At 37.5% G+C, this 21,107-nt stretch overlaps 2 protein-coding genes across 3 annotated transcripts; one reads left to right on the forward strand and one right to left on the reverse strand.

Annotated features, from left to right (window-relative positions):
- The first annotated feature begins 1,941 nt into the window (after window positions 1-1,941).
- LOC124400483 (target of Myb protein 1-like) lies at window positions 1,942-14,331 on the forward strand. 2 transcript variants are annotated; one of them, XM_046872402.1, is made up of 16 exons: window positions 1,942-2,150; window positions 5,285-5,369; window positions 5,480-5,558; window positions 6,245-6,394; window positions 6,540-6,674; window positions 7,277-7,408; window positions 7,560-7,676; window positions 8,085-8,218; window positions 8,459-8,501; window positions 8,732-8,849; window positions 8,998-9,064; window positions 9,540-9,615; window positions 10,366-10,434; window positions 11,589-11,648; window positions 13,644-13,680; window positions 13,802-14,331. In XM_046872402.1, exons 1-16 carry the CDS (start codon window positions 2,099-2,101, stop codon window positions 13,939-13,941), a joined length of 1,494 nt encoding a protein of 497 aa, XP_046728358.1. In that variant the 5' UTR covers window positions 1,942-2,098; the 3' UTR covers window positions 13,942-14,331. The 2 variants fall into 2 exon arrangements, with proteins under 2 accessions (XP_046728358.1, XP_046728399.1); XM_046872443.1 differs by lacking the exon at window positions 10,366-10,434 and having other exon boundaries at window positions 1,943-2,150.
- Window positions 14,332-15,837: 1,506 nt separating this feature from the next.
- Window positions 15,838-19,888, reverse strand: LOC124400857 (heme oxygenase-like). Its single transcript, XM_046872701.1, has 7 exons — window positions 18,158-19,888; window positions 17,996-18,069; window positions 17,803-17,914; window positions 17,459-17,674; window positions 17,090-17,362; window positions 16,864-16,951; window positions 15,838-16,772 (listed from the first exon to the last, which is right to left on the reverse strand). Exons 2-7 carry the CDS (start codon window positions 18,046-18,048, stop codon window positions 16,651-16,653), a joined length of 864 nt encoding a protein of 287 aa, XP_046728657.1. The 5' UTR covers window positions 18,049-18,069; window positions 18,158-19,888; the 3' UTR covers window positions 15,838-16,650.
- Between the last annotated feature and the right edge of the window lie 1,219 nt (window positions 19,889-21,107).

Here is a 21,107-nt window from a genome sequence, read left to right on the forward strand (position 1 = left end):
TTTTTTTCCCCAACTAACAATCAAGTGCTCTAAGGTATCTGATGTAAGCCCTTCACAGTCAGCAGTGTGGGCACTTGTAGCGTAAAATCCATGTTGCTTGAAGCTGCTGCCGAGAGAGAAGTTGTGGTATTGTATGAGGAAGTCAGGTGTGTCAGAGAAGTATGTGAGGGTGGTACAGGACATGTATGAGGACAGTGTGAAGTGAAGTGTGCAGTTGGAATGACAGACTGGTTAAAGGTGGAGGTGGGACTGCATCAAGGATCAGCTCTGAGCCCTATCCTGTTTGCAGTGGTGATGGACAGGTTGACGGACGATGTCAGACAGGAGTATCCGTGGACTATGATGTTTATGGATGATATTGTTATGTGTGGTGAGAGTAGGGAACAGGTGCAGAAGAGCCTGGAGAGGTGGAGGAACATGCTGTGGAGAAGGGGAATGAAATTCAGTAGGAGTAAGACAGAGAACATGTGTGTGAAGAAAGGGAGGGCAGTGGAGTGGTGCGGTGCAGCTGCAGGGAGAAGAGGTGGTGAAGGTGGAGGAGTTTGTGTACCTGGGGTCAACAGTGTAAAGTAATGGAGAGTGTGTTAAAGAAGTGAGTGGAGAAGAGTGATAACAGGAGTGATTTGTGATAGAAGTGTATCTGCAAGGGTGAAAGGGAACATTTATAGGACTGTGGTTTGACTATGTTGTTATGTTTTAACAGTAGCATTAACTAAAAGACAGGAGGTGGAGCTGGAGATGGCAAAGTTAAAGATGCTGAGATTTTCATTGGGAGTGACGAAGTAGGACAAGAGTAGAAATGAGTTTTTTAGAGGGGCCATCATTGTAGGACATTTCAAGACAAGGTGAGGGAGGTTAGATTGAGATGGTTTGGACAAGTCAAGTCAAGTCAAGTTTATTTCTTTAGTGCTTTTCACAACAGTCATTGTCTCAAAGCAGCTTTACAGAATATAACAGTTAAGGTGAATGGTGTGTATTTATCCCTGATGAGCAGCCATGGCGACTGTGGCAAGGAAAAAACTCCCTTAGATGTTATGAGGAAGAAACCTTGAGAGGAATCAGACTCAAAAGGGGAACCCATCCTCATTTGGGTGACATCAAAAGTGTGATTATAAATCTTTAAACAATACAGAACACTGGAGAGTGAGAACTAACATGAGCACTGAAGTGTAAGATTATGAGTAATGATCTTTCTACAGTCATTTATAGTCATTGTGGTTATAAAACTAGGAGCTACTGAGCAACTCATAAAATAGCTCAACATGTGCAGAGGAAGGACATGGGGTATATAGGTAGAAACTTGCTGAGGATGGAACCACCAGGCAGAAAGAAAAGAGAAAAACCAGGGAGGAGGTTCATGGATGTAGTAGTTAGTTTGAAAGAGGCAGATGTAGAGGACAGGTTGGTATGGAGACAGATGATCTGCTGTTGCAGCCCCTAATGGGCATAGCCAAAAGAATAATAATAATAATAATAATAAGAAGAAGAAGAAGAAGAAGAAGAAGAAGAGAAAATCGTGATGATTCAAATGTTGGGACATTCAAAATGTGTTTCAAGACATAAAGACTTATCTTTATGTAAAAAGCTGCAAGTTTATTCACAAAGACTTCAGAAAAAAAGGTATTCTATACTAAGTCACTTCATCTATCTGTGTACATCTGGCTGATGGAATTGACACTTTTTATTTTTTTTGCCTAGAAGTGTAAATCTGTTATTAATTGATTTACTTTTTGCCTAGAAGTGTAAGTGTAATCTATTTCTGAAACGCTATTTTGTCTAAATTGAAACGCAAATAAACTGAAGTTGCTTGAAGACCTTTAGGCTGTTACACTTCCTACACTGATTCTCTCCTTCACGTGACCGCGCGTTCGCGATTCAGTTCTGAGCGTTGTCGTGCGCGCGTGCGTGCGCGGGCGCGTTGTTCTGTGCGTGCGCGCGCGCGCTCGCGTTGTTCTGAGGCGTGCGTGCGCGCGCGCGGGCGTTTACTTACAGCACTGTTCAATCCTGTAGCGATAAACTGCGGAACCCACGTAGAAAAAAAAACCCAATATGCCAAACGCGTGTATATAATTTTGTTTTGTGATCTTTTAGAGTAAAAATGGATTTTCTCACCGGGAACCCGTTTTCCTCTCCGGTGGGCCAGCGTATCCGTGAGTAAACTCCTTATTGTTTTTATAACATATTTTACTTCCTGCAATTGAATTGTCGGTTTATTACAACCAGAGAACGTAAACAAGCTTCCTGGTGACCTTCTTTTTGCTCTGTTTCATTAGTACATGTTTATATTTATTACTGGTTAGTTTAATTTTACTTAAAATTTCTTTCTATATGTTTATTTTATATATATTTTTTAAGTTACTGATGAGTCGACAAGATGAAAGTTGGCTCTGGCAGAACAGATGTTTTGCACCACTGTATATTATTGACTGTATATTAGTGCTGTAGTTTACAATCATCTCTGTGAAACACTAACATTTAAAGGTTTTCTGGTCTTTTTTAAATTTGTCTTGCTAATGGGTGTGTTTTGGTTATATTTTTATAATTGGGGAACTGAAAACACTGCTTTTTATATGTTAGGCAGGTTTATATAAAGAATTGGACACTTGCATGTGCTTTATAATGTGCTTGAGGAGACTCCTTCCAAAATGATGTATATTTTCCAATAATTACATGTACGGTGTGTTGAACTGATTCCCTTTAAACACATGCTTGTGGTGGACCCTGGAAAGTTCACAAAATTTTGTGAGATCTCACCTGTGTGTAGATGAGCGACAGATCGGTACATCATGGATGAGCTCAAGCCGTGGTAGAACAAACATTCACTTAGAACCTGAGAGCTCTTGCCTACTTATATCACATCCAGTGCTGGTTTTTGGTGCTGATATTTGTGTATAGATTACAGGTAGAGATGATTTGGGATTTCGGACACCTTTCAGCTCACGAGTCAGTTATTTTGTTTTATCCCGAATCACACTGGAGGCAAAAAAAAACATGCTTTCATTCATTCCAAATTCATGCCAGTTGGCAATATAATGAATCTTATCCATCTAATGGTGATTGTTTTTAAGTAGTATTTGAGCAACATGGTGCCAGAAGCATCTGGGTCAGCTCAGGTTAGTGATGTTCTCCCATGACAGGGTTTGCTCTGGGTTCTACAAATTTCTCCATAAAACAAGATCCCTGGCGACTCCAAATCATCACGAGCTGTGAATGTGTGCATGTGCAAGCGACTTTGTCCAATCATTTATGGGCTAAAAGGACATTGACTATGACACAAATGCTCCAGATGAGCATGTAGTATATTCTGACCGAATCCCTAGCCAATATGTGTAGTTATGTATTTAACGTCATTGCATAGAATTTCTTTTTACATTTTTTCGTCTGTGTTGTTTAAAGGTCCTATATCCTACTTGGGATTTAAATGTGCCTTGTGAGACTCACTCACTTCTTCAGTATGGTAATTTGATCCATGAGCCGGTAGAGTTATTCAAATGAGCGTTTTGCGTGATGTGAACAAACTCGGTGTTTTTCATCGGTGTGAAAGGAGGATGTTTTTGTTACCTCCCAGCTGAAGAAACCACTTTAGGATTTAGGTCTAAATCAGTCCACTCATCTTTTCTTCATTCACAACGTGCACATTAAGAACAGAGGCGTCTTTTATATATATATATATATATATATATATATATATATATATATATATATATATATATATATATATATATATGACAATTGGTTGAAAGGATTATTAACCAGACTGGAATATTGACTTATTTGTTTTCATATGTGATTTTTAACTTCCTGCATTTGTTGGTTGCTTGTGACAGACTGGATGCTCATTTCAGATCTGTTTAAAAGGAAATTACTACATTGTTTTTGAACTGTGAACACTCCTGTGCTAAAGGTTGTTTTAGCAATAAACACTTTATTGAAGAGGGCGATATCTTTTTCAGATCCAGAGTTCACTTTTGTTGTATGCACTGGATTGTCTCAACAATTGTTTTTATTTATATATTTGTAAAATATTTTGTATGTATGTATATAGTGTGTGTGTGTGTGTGTGTATATAATCTTATAAGTCTCTTAAAATAAACAAGTATTTTGTTTGTTTTTAAAAAAATAAATTTTATTGCTGAAATTGCATACAAGAATATAAAAAACAAATATATAAATACAAAAAATCATAAATAAATATATAAAAATGTATTTTCAAAACAAAACAAAAAAAGGTAAATGCAGTGTATGTTTTTTCTGTTTTATTCTGAAATGATCCCAAAATTTGTAAACTTTAGTTCAGTACTGTTATTAGATTGAAGGTCATTCTTAATCAGATGTTTCTCACACACCCTTCCCACTGTTCACACCGATGTCAGAAATGCTCGGAGCTGCTCAGGGAGAACGTGTACACGTCCAGCTGAGAGTCACATGAAAATACTGAGCGAGAAGGAGGGCTTAAGCGAATTAGAAAGACTCGCACGTTAGAGGTTTGGTCTGGGAGGAACTTGTGCGAATGAAAGATCACATGAGCGCTCATACAAACTTCCACCATCAACAGCTGTCTGGTAATCGGTCAGGGGTTGAACTGAAAGATCTGATAAGAAGCTGTCCTAAAACCAGAAATACAAATAAGGTGTTTGTTTAAATGAATTGTTCCAGCAGCTGTCATGTAATTACCCATCCCCAACACGTAACAGAAAAGTTCCACAATGCGTCTGATTTCTATAGGGTCCTGTTTGTGTTTGGGGGTCGGCGTTCTTAATGCACTGAACAGATTTTTCACTTGTAAAAAAAAAAATTTGAAATGCTTAAACGTTTGTAGGCGTAGAAATTAGTATCAAGAGGGACCCTTTCTGTGGTATGTGACTGTAGGAGTGTTTCTCTGTAATTTGAACATCTGTTCATGGTTTCTCTCTCTTTTAATGTCCAATTTACGTGTCTGGTGAAATCTTATGTCAGTTGTATTTATTTGTTTCGTAAAAAAGTGATGGTTTTTTTCAATTACTTGAAATTCAAATCAAAGGAACGCAGCCATTTCTGAGAACTCGTTCGTTTTAATATACATCGATACTAAATAATTGTTTAATTGACAGTGACTTGTGTATGCTTGAATAAAAGCTCAGCACTTTGTTCATCTTTAGAGTCTTGTATGTGCACCAGACTCACAAGCTCAGGTTTCTTTAGCTTTTCATGGATGCTAGTCATAATAAAAGAAGTGTGCCTGATAAATAAAAAACACCTTAGGTCCGATTTGTTTAGCGGTGACTTTGTTTGTGTGTTTGTGCAGAGAAAGCTACTAAAGGCTCCCTAGAGGGCGAGGACTGGGGCATGAACATGGAAATCTGTGACATCATAAACGAGACAGACGATGGGTAGGACACCATTTAAACACACTTCATTTATTCTTATTCATTCGTTTTCTTCTTGTCGTGTTCAGTATGGTGTTTAACTGCAGACTTTGCACTAATTCACGTCCTTACAGACCCAAAGTTGCGACGAGAGCCCTAAAAAAGAAAATCGTGGGAAATAAAAATTTCAGAGAAGTCATGCTGGCACTGACTGTAAGTACTTCTTTCCTTTCTCTTTCCTTTTGGTCCTCAACAGGTTTGTATGCGTACGCTCATTTCTAAATTCACCGAATAATTGTTCATCTTTCATCATTCACGTTTTTATGTTTTATATTTAGTAATTTAATAAAGCATTATATGATGTTTATTCATATTTAATACTATATGTAATGATGTGCTTTTTTCTAATAGATGATATTTCATTGTGTTAAATATGTTTTAGTGTATATTACTTAAATAATATACTAATACTAATGTAATATACTATGTTAAACATGTTAATAAGAACTGTTATATTTTGGGTTTTCACAGTCTTAAAAAGTTTCACATTTGAAAATCAAAATTTTAGCTCTTAAAACAGGTCTTATTTTTCTTATGTAATGCTACCTCTAATGCTTGTGTTTTTTGTTTGTTCGTTTATTTCCTTGGTGTTGCAGTTCTTTCTTTGCCTAATCCAAATGTAATTTGCTGTATTACAACTCCAAATAAGGCCAACATGCAATAGTCAATTATCTTTCTGTTATGGTGCAAATCTCTCTTGGATCGTACCACAGACGTAAAACGGATTAAATTTTTCAGCAATGGAGAAGTGCAAGTTTAGTGCTACTTGGCTTGGAAAAAAAAATGCCTTTTTTGTCTCTGATATTTCACATGATCTGTTTTTTCCCAATTTTGTCCAGGTTCTTGAGACTTGCGTGAAGAACTGCGGTCATCGTTTTCACGTCCACGTGTGCACCCGTGACTTCGTCGAGGGAGTGCTGGTCCGAACCATTCTCCCCAAAAACAATCCCCCTATGGTCTTACATGATCGAGTCTTAAGCCTCATTCAGGTTTGTTCCACATTTCAGCGAAACACAATGGCGCATTATTTTTGTTACTGGGCTGATTATGGGACTTTAACATTGACCCAATAGGATTTTGCCCAAATGATTTCGAATAAATATCACTTGTTCGGTCACATTTTCACTTTCTTAGGCATGGGCCGATGCTTTCCGCAACGTTCCGTCACTGTCTGGTGTGGTGTGTGTTTATGACGATTTGAGGAAGAGAGGCCTGGAGTTTCCTATGACTGATTTGGATGCTTTATCACCCATACACACCCCCATCAGGGTAAATCCATACTGTGTGTTTATTCTTCCCTGGACTTTATCCTACTACAGGACACTGTCTTTACAGAATACACATTTCAACAAAAGAAAGTGAACACCACCATTCTGAGATTCCTATAAAGCAGAGAATGCAAAATAAATGCAAAATGTATCCAGCAGGTTACAGCAACCTGTCATCATAGAAGTAGAGAAAATGTATGAGGTTTTTTTTTTTTATTGATTTAAGCACAGTAATGAATTTCTCTTTAACTCGAGGTCTAATACCATAAAATAATGATCAGAGATGCTTGATTATATAATCTGGTGTTGACGTGTCAGTCTTCAGTGTCTAAACACATTTCAGTTTTAATGTCCTTTTACACATTACATTCTCCACCACAACTCCCTTTTCCTTTTCCACCTTACTTTGCCTTGTGCCAGGCTTCAGCGTAACCAACCTGTGGGTTAAAAGTCACATCAGCTACCTTTAATTATATCACAATAGAATAGTTTTTAAATAATTATAAATAAATATTCAATCCAGCCATGTGGAACAGATCTGATGTGTACTTTGGTCTGTGTTATTGAGAGAGATAAATCTCTCTGGTTTATGGCCTCTCTCAGAGCACTCCGGAAAACAATACACCTGCCCCACCTGCTGCAGAACCCACAACACACACTCCTAATGAGGCAGGGACTCACACTGCAGATATCCCCCAGACGAATGGGACACCTGCACCGATCTCACCTGAACAGGTACAACTATAAATAATGTGCTATGTGTAATAACGTCTGCTTTATATCGGTTATTAATGAGTGCAGATTTTGACCTGTAGTGAATAGTGTGTGTGTGTGTGTGTGTGTGTGTGTGTGTGTGTGTGTGTGTGTGTGTGTGTGTGTGTCTCAGAAACAGAAGCTAAGAGCAGATTTGGACCTGGTGAAAGGAAACCTCAGTGTAATGACCGAGATGCTGAACCAGCTTAGACCAGGAGAGAGCTCACCTTCAGACACAGAGCTACTTCAGGTATCTTTCCCTCACTCATTTACTAAATCATTAGCTTAATCCCTAATCACTTTCTCACTCAACTCACATCCCAAATTAAAAAATGAAATTAAAAACCCTTCGAATACTCGTCTTTTTATTTTTCAGTTTGTCTATCCTCACAATTTCATACTCACTCACTTCAATACTCATCACCTCGGTCACTTCTACTTCTATTAGACTACTTTAGTCACTCATCCACTTTCTTCCCTGCTCATTTCCAATCTATTTCTATTTTCTCAAACCCTCGTCTCCCCCACGATTTTGCTTTTCCCCGACCTCACCTTCGTCATCACACCTCAGTCATTCAGTCTCTGTGACGATAAATAATCCACTTATATAGCAGACATTAACTTCTTTTCTTTCTCTTTCTCTCATGTGTGTGAGCAGCAGTTGTCCTCCGTGTGTAAGGATATGCAGAAGCGAGTAGTCGAGCTCATCCCTAGTCTGTGTGATGAAGAGCTGATTGGAGAATTGCTCATCATCAACGATGATCTCAACAATGCTTTCATACGATATGAGAGGTACTGCATTGATAATTGGTCAAGTTTCATTACTTTATTCACTTATTTCTTGCAATGTGGCTATATTGCCTGGCAAAACACAATTTAAGATCCAGCTGTAGAGAAAGTGTGATTAAAAAAAGTGTTTGTTGGAATCATTTTTTCCCCTAATACTTTCTCATGGTGTTGAAAATTGAAAAATGTCATATCTGTCTAATAAATCAGTTTATCGGTATTTATTTATAAAAATTTTTTTTAAAGGTTTGAAAGGCTGAGCACGGTCCAAAGACCACCAACAGAACAAGTACATTTATATTTAAAATCTATAGTTCAATGTAAAGATTCTGTAATGCTCATTAATTAATAATTAATTATTTATTTAAATTCAATAATTAATTCATTCATTATTTAAAACGTATAAAATAGTCACGTATTTGGTATAATTATAATTTCAAATAAAACATTGATCATTAATGGCAGTAATTTATATAGTATGTTTTATTAAATTCTGATGTTTATTTTTCTATATTAAAGCAGGCGGCAGGAAATCTTATAGACCTTAGTACCGCTTTAGCACCAGTCATTCCGATGGTAAATCCACCCGTCAATGAGCCTGTGGCCCAGCCTACATCTAATCCCATAACGAGTGCAGGTCTGTTGCTTCTGTACAATTAATTGTACAATAGTTCACAATGAATGATTTGAATTCTTTTCTTTTCAGTATTGTGTCATCATTCTCTCTTATATACTCATTGTCTCGATGTGTTATATTCTGTCTATCCCATCTTTCCTCGCTGCAGGAGATGATGATGAATTTGATATGTTTGCCCAGACGAGAGGAAGCTCACTGGCTGAGCAGAGAAAGAGGTAAGCGTTCAAATACAGTCATCCCGGCCTAGTAGTGCATTTCTGCTGGGATTAAGATGAAACCTTTGACATTGAGTTGAACTATGCGTAGTAGAGTTGAGAATATATTGAAATGTAGTTTTACAGGAAAGCTGCATTTCTGTTCAACAGGAACTGGTTTTAAGAAAAAGTTTTATAATTAGGATCTTATTGTGAAGTTTATTTGTTATAGCACTAGCTTCTACAATGTGAATTATTTCTATTGAATAAAAAACTACATGTATCTATATTATTATATAAAATGCTCTTAGAATTTTTGGAAATTATGATAATGCTATTGAATCAGGCTCATGTGATCAGCTTTTGTTATTTGTAAATATTAAATTCCAGCTTGCCTGGATATCAAATATTTGCTGCTAGAATTGAGGTGTGCACAGTAATCAAATTTGTGTTTGTGTGTTTGTTTGTGCACCTGCATTCTCAACTTTGTGTGTAGTGTTCGATACGAGGACCCTGGCGCAGTAGAGGGCTTAGCCGAAGCACTAGACACTCGGCTCCAGGTCACAGCAGGGGTTGGTATAAATAATTGTTAAGTTTTTAAGTAATGTACTATATAATACACATTTTGTTTTGTAAAAGCTACAAAATTAGATGCTTGGTTGAGAACATATTGAATCTTTCCTTTACGAAGTCATAGAACTCCTCTTTTAGTCTGTGGCAGTGGCAGTAGAAATGAGTGTTTGAAGAATACATCGAATTTTGACGTGTCAGTTTTACTATATGATGATGTTCTTGAGCCATGCTGACATTCCTCTCATAATTGAATTTGAAAATAAGTTTCCATGCATGATGCAATAAGTGCTCAATTGCTACTCAGTTTTATATCTTTGTATAAACTTAGGTTTTTAATAATCAGATAAGTGTGAAATCCATTCTGTTGAATGCAGACATTTGTCAAAAAGGCATTTCAGAAAGCTGAGTACAAATGTTAAGATGAAAGCAAAGCCAATGGAGCGCTTAGAGACATGAAATCAAAATCAGGGTTAATTTTCAGAAGAAGCTGCTTCAGTGAATACAAAAACATGACCTTGTTACATTCGAATGCATTTAGTTGCATTATGTAGCAAAACGTAATTTCTACTAAGCAAAGTCTATCGACGTTTCGCGTTTGACAAAACACTTTTTATAAGTAACTGTCGTTGAATAAATACGGCACGGATTTATAGATTCGTTTTTTGTTTATTTTATTGCTTGCTTTATTGACCAACCAACAGCTCATTAGTGATACACTAACATACTAACCCAGTGTCTGTGTGTGCCAGCGTGAGTGTGTGAAGAATGTGGCAAGTAACTGGATTCTTCAATCACAGTGGCTTTACAGTGAGGAACTGGTGGGTTTCAACTATGATGAGATCTAGGATGCATGCTCTCTTTATACACTGTATAGCCAACAGTATGTGGACACCTGACCATCTCATCACACTTATATGTGGTTCCCCAAAAAGGTGGAAGCACACACTTTTATACAATGTCTCTGTATGCTGTTGAATTACAATCTTATTTCATTAGAACTAAGAGATCAAGCCAAATCTGCTCTAGCAATGCCACTGTGTACCAAGTGAGCTTCAAACTTATACCCTCTGGAATGCTGTTGCACTCCATGAAACCCTGCATGATCTTATTGAATGGGCAAATCTCCATAGCCATGCTCCAAAATCTAGTGGAAAGCCTTTATATAAAAGTGGAGGTTAATATAAATGCATACAGGAACAAAATCTGAAATGGGATGTTTAACAAACACATGAGTGTTGTGGCCAGTTGTCCACTTACCATTGGCCATAAAATGTGGCTATATATTTATATATATTTTATATGTATCTATCTAAATATTATCACCTTGAGATCTTCTGCGATTGATCCTACGCTCGTATGAATACTCAGATCAGTTGTAGAATGATGGAATCAAGTACTACGTGATTAAAATTGCTATAGTTTGGGAGTCATTATTTTTATAATGTTAGAATGACAGAAGATAATGAAAGGACTAAATCAACAGTGTCTCATGAGTTAACCCTGAATAGAAAGTGGAACAAACTAATTTGGGGGGAAAAGTGGAAAGATTTGTGTGAAAGGGGTGGGTTTTTCTTTTTTTTTTTTTTTTTTTTTTTTTTTTCACATGCTCTTTTTTGGCCAATCATGTGCTTTTATGTAAATTATTTCGCTAAAAGCAGCTCATCAAAACAGAGAGTAGCAAAAGGGTTAGAATAATCCGAAAGGAGCAAGATTTCATGGAAGGTGATTCTGATGATGCATGATTGTTTTCCTGATTGCATGCTGGTGCAGTGATGAATCAGTGTTAGTGATTTATGTGAAATTATGCTTTTTCACTGAAAGTCATGACTTGCACAGTTCTTGGTCTGGTAATGATTTATATTTGGTTTGATCATGATTTGTCACACAAACAGTATTGAAATATAAAATGGATAATACATTTCATCAAACATCCCATCGTATAATTGCGTTTGGATGTTTTTTTTTTCTTCAGGTACCAGCACCACAGAATGCTGTTATGGATGACATTGAGAAGTGGTTATCTGCAGAAACGGTAATTCTGAACCTTGCTTTTTCTTATATGCATGAATTACAGTTAAACAGTCCATGAAGTTAATCTCTTGAATAGTCAGCAGCATTGACAATCTCTTGAACTCTCTTTAACTTCCCAGTGGTGGCACCAGCATAGTACAACTCATTAAATCCTCTCTAAATATACACACTGCAGGTCATTATTATTAAAATCACAGCCTAGCCTCAGGCAATCAAATGAGCTCCTGCCAAAGATGATCAATTAAAAAGGCTTGTAACGTTTCGAAATTGTGCTAATTCCATGTCAGAGACCTGATTACCTGATGAAATAGAATAAAAATAAATATCAGAACACACTAAATCAAACTCAAATCTGTCAGAAGTACACCCACATAGGTAGATATCGGTGGCAGGTACACTTTATCCTAGGGCACCAAATAAGTGCAAAAGTTTACATCCCTTTAGGGCAAAATAAAGAGCAAGGAATTTGGTTAAATGGCAGCCAATAACATGCTTTGTGTTTTCTATATCAACCCTCATACCCAGCACGCCTGCTAATAGCAGACACACCTGCTTTCTTGCATAACTGCTCAGATTACTGGCTAAATCTTGGCCTAAGTAATAAACTTATGATAGTTAAACGTATAGGCACTAAACTTATAGGCACTTCATTGGTCAATTGTACAAGGATTGTGAATAAGACAATACACTGCCAGTCTGCAACTTGTGTACCAAGAAAAATCCATGAGCCTGGAAGCAGCTCAAACACCACTTACCGTTTCAGACATTTGAAGGTTATTCACAGAATAGTTCAAAGTTTGAAAGAAAGCTTTGAAAGTTGGCTAGTGCTAAGAAAGAGAGGGGTGGTTCAGCAACTCAAGTGCGCCTCACTCAGCTGTTGGTAACGACATGACAAGTGGGGTGCAATAACGGCAGGATATATATATATTCTTTTGGTGTTCTACATTATTTCTAATAGAGAAAATCATAAATGAAGATTCAAATTCATACACTCAAGGCAAATTAAAGGTTATTAATGCAAGTACATTTAAACATTAGTAACGGTACGTAACACAACAACAAATTAATTTTCTCTATTTTGAAACTTGATGCTATTTGAACACATAGATAGAGAAAAAGATCAGTTGAAAGCTTCAAATAGCCCTAAAAAAAAAAAAATCTCTAATTGGTGATCGGCATCGTTATAGGTATACCAAAAATCCTGATGGGAGCACCCATATATTTATCTCTGTAATATATTTTATTAATTTTTTTTTTTTTTTTTGTTGGACAATGTCATTATTTAAAATGCTCTATAAATAAAACTGAATTGAATTGATGTAGTTTGTTGGCGCCATCTGGAGATCCTAAAATGGAATGCAAGCTGGAGATAGCTATCATAGCTTATGTTTATTACCACAAAAAATATATAATATAAATAACAATAATACATAAATACTTTTAGAGCTTTGTCAGATTAGTGTGATCATTGTATTTGTAAGTCTTGCTGTATGTATATTTAAACCTGAAGTGGGCGTGGTGTAAATTGGAAATATTTGTTAATTCAGTTCATAATTGTTCTACGAATGTGCGTGGGAATTTTTATTTCTTTTAACATGTTTGTAAATAATTTTATCAAAACTTGTTAGTCGTATTTAAACCATCAAGACCCTGACCAGGCAGTTACTGAAGATCATGTGAATGCATTGCCACAGCACAGTAAACAATGACCACTCGCTTATGCCTGTACAAAACTAAAAAAAACTCCTCCTTCTTGTCTTGTTTGTCTCTTGAGTTCCACAGGATTTCCGTCTAGTTTTAACCAAATGCCCTGTGAACACAAAAAGACACAATCTTTTTATCCAGAATAAATTATTCTGAATGTGTAGTACAAGTGTTAAAAAGACTAATCACAGCCACAGACTGTTCACTTACAGAAAACTAATTCATGTTAAAAAAAACAAAGTGATTTCTTGAGATTTTAAATGTTTACACACCAAATGCCTTATTTTTTCAGTATGATGATTATGATGATGAAGGTGTTACCAGTGAAGGTGAGCTCTCTCTCTCTCTCTCTCTCTCTCTCTCTCTCTCTCTCTCTCTCTCTCTCTTTACTGCTTCCACTTGATTTTTCGTTGATCTTTTGCTAACCGAATCTCGGTCTCTTCCTCACAGAGTTTGACAAGTTTTTAGCGCAGAGAGCAAAAGCAGTGGAACACCTTCCTTCTGTAGAGAAAAACTCCTCAACCCCCGCCAACTCTCAACAATCAGCACAGAAACAAGAGAGAGCTCAGGATCAGCTCTTCACCCTCTAACGCATTAAAGTCAGCGAATGAAGTACGTAGAAGCAGGTAGCCAAAAATGCACTGCTTAGAAGTAGCTCATTTCACCTCACTGCTTTTTAGCCGTTTGTACAGAACTGCAGAACTGCATTGTGGCCTTTCATTTACCGCTATAGTTTATAGTTAATTACTTAATAACTGATCATTTTGTAAGAAAGCATAAGCTTTCTTAATTAAAATATCTTGTCTACTTACTGTATTTTAAGCTGAATGAACAGCAGTGTCTGTTGACATGTCGAGATTTATTTTATCAAGCAAATGAATTTATTGTGATTTGTAGATTTCCAAAATCTTGTACACTATATTCTGCAATAGCCTGATTATTGCACTAGAGATTAAAATTCTGTGTGCTTATGTAAAGAACCTAATGTAATATCAATGTTGTTCTAACAACAAGAAGTACCTCATAACATGTAATGTGAAGCTTGCATTAGCCAAATGTTTTTTAACTCAACTTTTCTGTTATGCATTTCCCATAGTATATTTTTGAAGTGTGTACACGTTAAGCAGAAGGTTAACAAAAGCAGAACCATGCATCGCTCGTCAGCATGCATCGTTACACAAATGAATGAATGCAGAAATATGAAATGAACTCGTTCAATAGACACTATATGGAGGTAAGCATCTGACGTTTCAGGCTATATGTGGTTCTTCTTCAAAGCATTATCACAAGATTGGAGGCACACAATTTTACAGGATGTCTTTGGATGTGGTAGCATTAATTTTTCAAGTCACTTCAGCGAAAAATTTTCGAAAACCAGCATTCCAATGCCCCCGTGCACAAAGCCAGCTACATGAATATATATATTTACATGGGTTAATTAGAAGCTCTTGAGGGCCTGATGTAGAGCTCTGACCTCAACCCTGCTGAACACCTTCGGGATGAATTGGAACACTGACTACACCCTTAGGCCTCCTCACCTCACCTACATCAGTACCTGACTTTACTAACACAAAATCTAGTGGAACACCTTCCCAGAAGAGTGGATATTATAATAACAGCAAATAGGGGGATTATTGTGGAAGGGGATGTACAAAAAGCTCATACCAATCAATACCAATGGTCAGGTGTCCTCAAAAATTGTAGCAGATATTTTTTTTTCCTCTCCTCAATTTAATGGGAGTTTTTCCCCTCCCCAAATTACTAAACTGTAACTAGGTTTTGGGTTTATTGCGTAGTCCAGCTAACTGTCTAGCTATAGATGAATGTAATATAAATGTAATATAAAATAACACTCCAATCAGAAACCATTGAAAGATGATTTCTGTTATGCAAATCACGATTTCCTAGATTTTTTTGGTGAGAGCTTTTCAACAACATTCCTACTTTCTCACACTCACAGTCTTTAATGCGTTGTCCAGGAAACGGAAAAGCAATCTGAAACCGTGACTTACACCTTCACACACAAAAACATACACTCTTACACACACAATCAACCCTAAATTATAGATTGACTGTATCTAAAAGGTTTAATAGATTAGTGAGCTTTTTTGATATGCTTGTGTGTGTGTGTGTGTGTGTGTGTGTGTGTGTGTGTGTGTGTGTGTGTGTGTGTGTGTGTGTGTGCTTGTTTAAGGCTCTTTCACACAATTTATTCTACCAAGTCTAATAATTAAGTTGTTACTGTTAATTCTACTAGGTCATATAACTAATTCTGCTTAATGTGATTACAGATCAGCAATCAGGAATATGAAGCGTAAAAAAATATCTATATGGTGACTGAAACTGTAATGCACTTGTAATTGATATGGTTAACAAATGACCTGTAAACGCAAGTGTTGTGTTTGTGTGGCGCTGTATCGCCAAATTGTAAGTAAGTAAAATTTATCATAAGATTGAGTCTGAAACAATACGAATATGACAAGAGCTAATTTAATGTTACGATTTATGTTTCATGAAGTAAACAATTTGCAGATTGTACATTTTTTTTTATTTCATTTTCTTTAGACTGTAGAATTGTCGAGATTATGGGGGGAAAACAACAGGTTTTATTTGGTGTCTAAATAAATGGCTTCCCATTCCAACACAAAACAGTGGTGACGTAAGCATCTCAGAAGCTTCCTGTTATTAAATCGTTAGTGTTCGCATATGAATTCAGAGATCATAATGCTATTGAGCAATGTTCTTGACCGGAGAAATGGATGGTGCGTATGATTGCAGCATTTTGAGTTATAATAAGATGCATACACAGCATTTCTGCTGAATCTTAAAAAGTCTAAAAAAAAAAAATTAAAAATCTACGTTTTAGGCCTTAAATTCGCTAAGTATTAAATTTGCTGTTCTTGGACTTACATCATTTAAAAAAAAAATTCCGATGTCCATGTAACACTGCATCTAATGCTTCTTAAAATGCTCCTGCAGCACTTTCACAATTTTGTTTAGAGGTTATGTCTTCTAGGTGTTAGCAGGAAGTACAGGGGTGAGAAGGAACAGTGAGAAACATAGCAGTGACATCATTACCTCCTGGAATGCCCTGGAAGCTTTACAGGTGCTGTCCTACTTTCTCTCTAATAATCTAGTGTTTCTCACATAAAGTGGCTCATTTTAAACATCCAGCTGTGTTTTAAGACGTGTGCCCTCAATAACCAGGTAGAAAAAGACAATCAGCATACACACACTCACATCTGGTGGATTGGACAAATTGAGTTCAACTATAAATAAATGTTATACAGTCAAACGATTTAAAATAAGTAGATTCCAATTCCGAGTGCCAGAGCTAAACACGCTCCGAGCAGCATCCTGAGCAGCTGTGAGTCGGATGTCAGCGAGGAGGTCACTGCTGATCTCTGGCTCACGCTGATATCTGAGAAAAGAGAAACAGATGAAGTATTAAAATGCTGGATAAAAGAACGATTGCAGGATTTGTGCAGTTTGTGTTGGTGTTTTGTTTTTACCTGGAGTTTTTAAGTTCTGTGCTTTGCGTCTCTGCCTCTGCTCGTTCTCCTCTGAGATGTTCACAAAAGTTTGGAGTTCATCAAACACCTGCACAACAAACCGCACACACCGGTGTTACATCGTGTTGAAACCTACAGTATTAATCATGCAAGTGTTTAAGCAGCTTTTTCAACGGAATGTCCGACATCCTTTAAGTGAACCTGTGAAGCGAAGCAGTTTTCTAACCTGGATGTTGAACTCGAAGGCTCTGATGGCTTCCTCCAGCACGCCCTCTTTCTGTGTCTCTGTCAGCTCGATGCTGTTCATCCTGCTTCTATACAGCTGCTTGAACAGATTCGGACTGTTGATCGCAGGAAACGAGAAGAACCCCAAGCCCTCTCCGTTCTTCAGCCCCAAAGACCTTTGGGGAACACGGCTCAGCACCTGGCCCCCTGACAGGTCACCCAGGTAGCGAGTGTAAGCGTGAGCCACCAGGTATTCAGGATGTTTGCAACCAATCTGAGACAGATAGAAAATAAGTGTGGGTTTTGCAGTGCATTGGAAATGAGATTAATGATTTTGTAAGATGTTGCTCTATTTCCAAACATCGCTTACCTCTCTCAACCTTTGAGTGTATCTCAGTGTAGAGGCTGGTATGAACATCTCCTCTCTCCAGTTCTGACCATAAAAGTGTTGAAGATCTCTCTTAAGTGTTTCTGCCCTGGCCAGTTCCTGAGGGAAGTAAATTGGTGCGACACTCCCGTGAGAGGCGTTCCTGTCCAGTTCCTCTTCCAAAGCTTCATAGATCTTGTACAGGGAGCACAGCAGGAGCTGAGGAAAGAGACAGGAACCAGGTGGTGGTTGGCATGTATTAAAAACATTTGACAAAACGTCTAAAAACTTCGTAATCTGGTTTTTAAAGCAGAGCGGAGATCATTTTAGAAAAGTAGGTGACTCACCTTATACTGCATCAGGGTGATGTTTCCCCTCTGGAACGCTTGCATCAACTCTGTGCTATTGGCTCGGACATGACATTCCTTAGTCACAGACTTTATCTTCTCAGACAGGTCACTAGAAACAGATACAGCTTCATGTTACCACCAGTATAAACCTCAATATTTCAATGGAGCTGTTGCCCATCATCTAATTTACCAGTCTGTAATCTGGGGCTTCTCTGTTTGTATTTTCTGCTTCTCCTCTTCCATTTCTGTGGAAAATCTAAATAGCTACAGTAAAAACAGAGGGACAATTCATCAGGTAAGTTCTAATCGATTTTTAAAATGACTTGCTTAAAAAATAACCCCGTTTACTCACTCAATGTTTGCTTTCAGTGTAGTTTTCAGGGAACTCTCCTCTTCCTGAGACCAGATCTGCTTTGTTTGTGGAGTCGTCCTAGATGTCCCCTTTTTTATACTCGTTCTCACTTAATCTTGCATTGGCAGAAAATAATAAAGTTCTGAGATTGCGCAGGTACGCCACGTAGATGACGTAAGTCCTGGCTAATGTTGCACAAAAATGTACTCTTCATAGCGGCTGTGTTGCAATATTATCTGGACATAAGGCCGATTTGAATTAAACACAAAATCACTGCAAATCGCTTACTTGATGACTAAGCGGTAAAATGTGCTGTAATAGAAAAATGATCAACAATGGTGTGAGGCAACCGTTATTCTTCCTGTCTAACAACAAGTGGATGTGATCTTAATGATAGAATAAAGAAAAAAAAAACTGATTTTAATTACAGCTTGAATAAGAGATCAGATATCACAATAACGATGAATTATTATTCATCTTCCTGCAACAATTTGCTATACTATTTTGTTTTGATGAATTTGTTTTTCTGGTTAAACATGAATTTGCTGAGAAGCAAACTCGAATTGAAATGCGTTGGGAGAGGAATAAGCACTTCTGCTTACTCACTGTTAAGCTCTAACAAACAGGAAGCAGCACTCGGGGCAAAATAAACTGAGAGGGCGGTCTTATGGCTAACCATGACATGGCACTGTGACTAACCCGTGACGTGAGTAGAGCTAACCATGACACGAAACATTCCAAATGCTGTGAGAAAACAGACGGAAGATCGAGCAAGAGATCAGAACTAACCATGACTTGGTGCATTTTTAGCCTGAACGTGTGACTTGTGGTTCAGTCAGAGGATCTTTGTTTGCTTACTTATATTGACACACCGGGAAAGAGTGCATAGTCTTGTTGTTTAAAGGCTCACAAATAAACATTAATAACAAACTAACCTAATATGTTTAATTTGAACATGTAATGCTTTTGGAGAAATATGCAGCATGCTTTTTTATGTTCAACACTGATCTTTTTTTGCAGGGGTACTATTATTTTGTCACAATCATTTGCTCAATGGCAATTAAAGTGTTTTTTTTCTTCTCCCTGTTCACATACAATTTGAATTTCAGAAATGTGCATAAGTGTAGTTTGCATTGGTGATTCACACCTACAGGGTCCTAAGTCAGTCCTGAACTAATCTAATCCAGGACCAATTACTGCTTTGGGATAACAACTCTTCAAGAATTTCACTGTACTGTTAATGAACAAATACAAGTTTTCCTTTCTTTGAATAAACAGTTATTACTCAAGCTGAAGAAACATGTTTGCAAGAGCTTATTGAAATTCCTCAGATCTAAGACTACTGGCTCTATCTGCTGGTAAACCAGGGGATTGTCCACACCACCCTCACCAACTCATTGTACCATCACATGAACTGCCTTCAGTCGTACCTCCAAGAAATAGTGTAATAAAAGAATAAGAAGATAAGGTTAGATGCAGGTTGTGACTAAAGTGCCTCAAGGCTTTATGTGTGGCCCTTTCCTACTGTACATCACATGGAACTGTCCTCCACTTGCAGGTCTTCTCTAATTGTTACTCTGTTGACGATAGTTCTGTCAGTCCTAAGTTTATTTCAGCCTGGAGGAAATATCACCAAATCACAAGCCTCTTGTCATATCAACAGATCTGTTGGTAAAATATAAAGGTTCCCTGGTGGTCTAGTGGTTAGGATGCGGCGCTCTCACCGCTGCGACCTGGTTTCGATCCCCGGTCAGGGAACCAACCCCAGCCACTTTTAGTGCTGGTCCCAAGCCTGGATACGCCGGCATCCAGCGTAAAAACGTGCCAAATCAAACATGCGGATGATCCGCTGTGGTGACGCCTAATGGGAGAAGCCGAGAGAAAGTTTGTTGGTAAAATATAGCCAATCAAGGTTTGATCAACATTGCTACTACCATCAATATGGATTTGGAAGATATTCTAGCACCTGGATTGGGAAGTGTGTGCCCATAAGAACACCTTATTTGCTTATGACTTTAATTGCTTTCTCAGAGATTCTTGACTTTCCTGTTCTCACACCCAAGCCTAGTTTTCTGGCGCTTGGATATTTTGGATGACTGCGCAGGATTCTATCGTGCACAAAGTAATTGGCTTAGAGGTAAATAGAGGTCATTCTTGCCAAGATATGTTATTACACCTTATTGTGTTTTGTCTTCTCAACAAATTATTCTACGCTTTTTAACATCGCCTATTGGATTATGTGTGTGCCTACTTATGTGTACTCCCTATGAATTCTCTTTGAATTGACCGTTTAGTTTAAGGTCTTTGTAGACGTGTATTGGATCCCAAGCCTGCTTGTGTACCCTGATCGACTGCTGCCGAAGTTCAAGTGTCTGGGTGAAAGGCCCAAATATAGCCAAGTTGTTATTTGTAGTCATAGTGCATAAATTATTGAACATTTTTGCCTATGTCATAAATCTCATTGGATTTATGTGCTTTTCATTGCTACCTTGTGCTCTCTCTGACATACAGTGTGTGTGTGTGAGTGTGTGTGAGTGTGTGTGTGAGAGAGAGAGAGAGAGACAGTTTTTGTGCGGATTCGGTTTAATTTTTTTGTTTTGTTTTTTTGCTTGTCCTTGGTAACAAGTTTTGTTCTTACCACTACTTCCTGAGTTCACTTCAATGTAAAATGTGTCATCGAGTTTCATAGAAAAAGTCATGAAGTATGAAACAAGCTATTGTAACCCCAGAGTATTTAAAGTATTAAAGTATTTCTTCTCACTTTCTTTTAACACCTTGATACAGACACTTTTATCCAAAATAGCCTAAATAAAAAAAATAAAAAACCCTGACCATATTTTAAATGGTTCTTGGTAATGAGTAAAACTATTCTCTACAACTCTCCAGTCAAAAGTATTGACCCATAACCATTCAGTCTACTGCTTCTGTGATTTTAAAAGCCTGTTGTTGC

This window comes from Silurus meridionalis, chromosome 1 (genome assembly GCF_014805685.1).
Source record: "Silurus meridionalis isolate SWU-2019-XX chromosome 1, ASM1480568v1, whole genome shotgun sequence".
NCBI lineage: Eukaryota > Metazoa > Chordata > Actinopteri > Siluriformes > Siluridae > Silurus > Silurus meridionalis.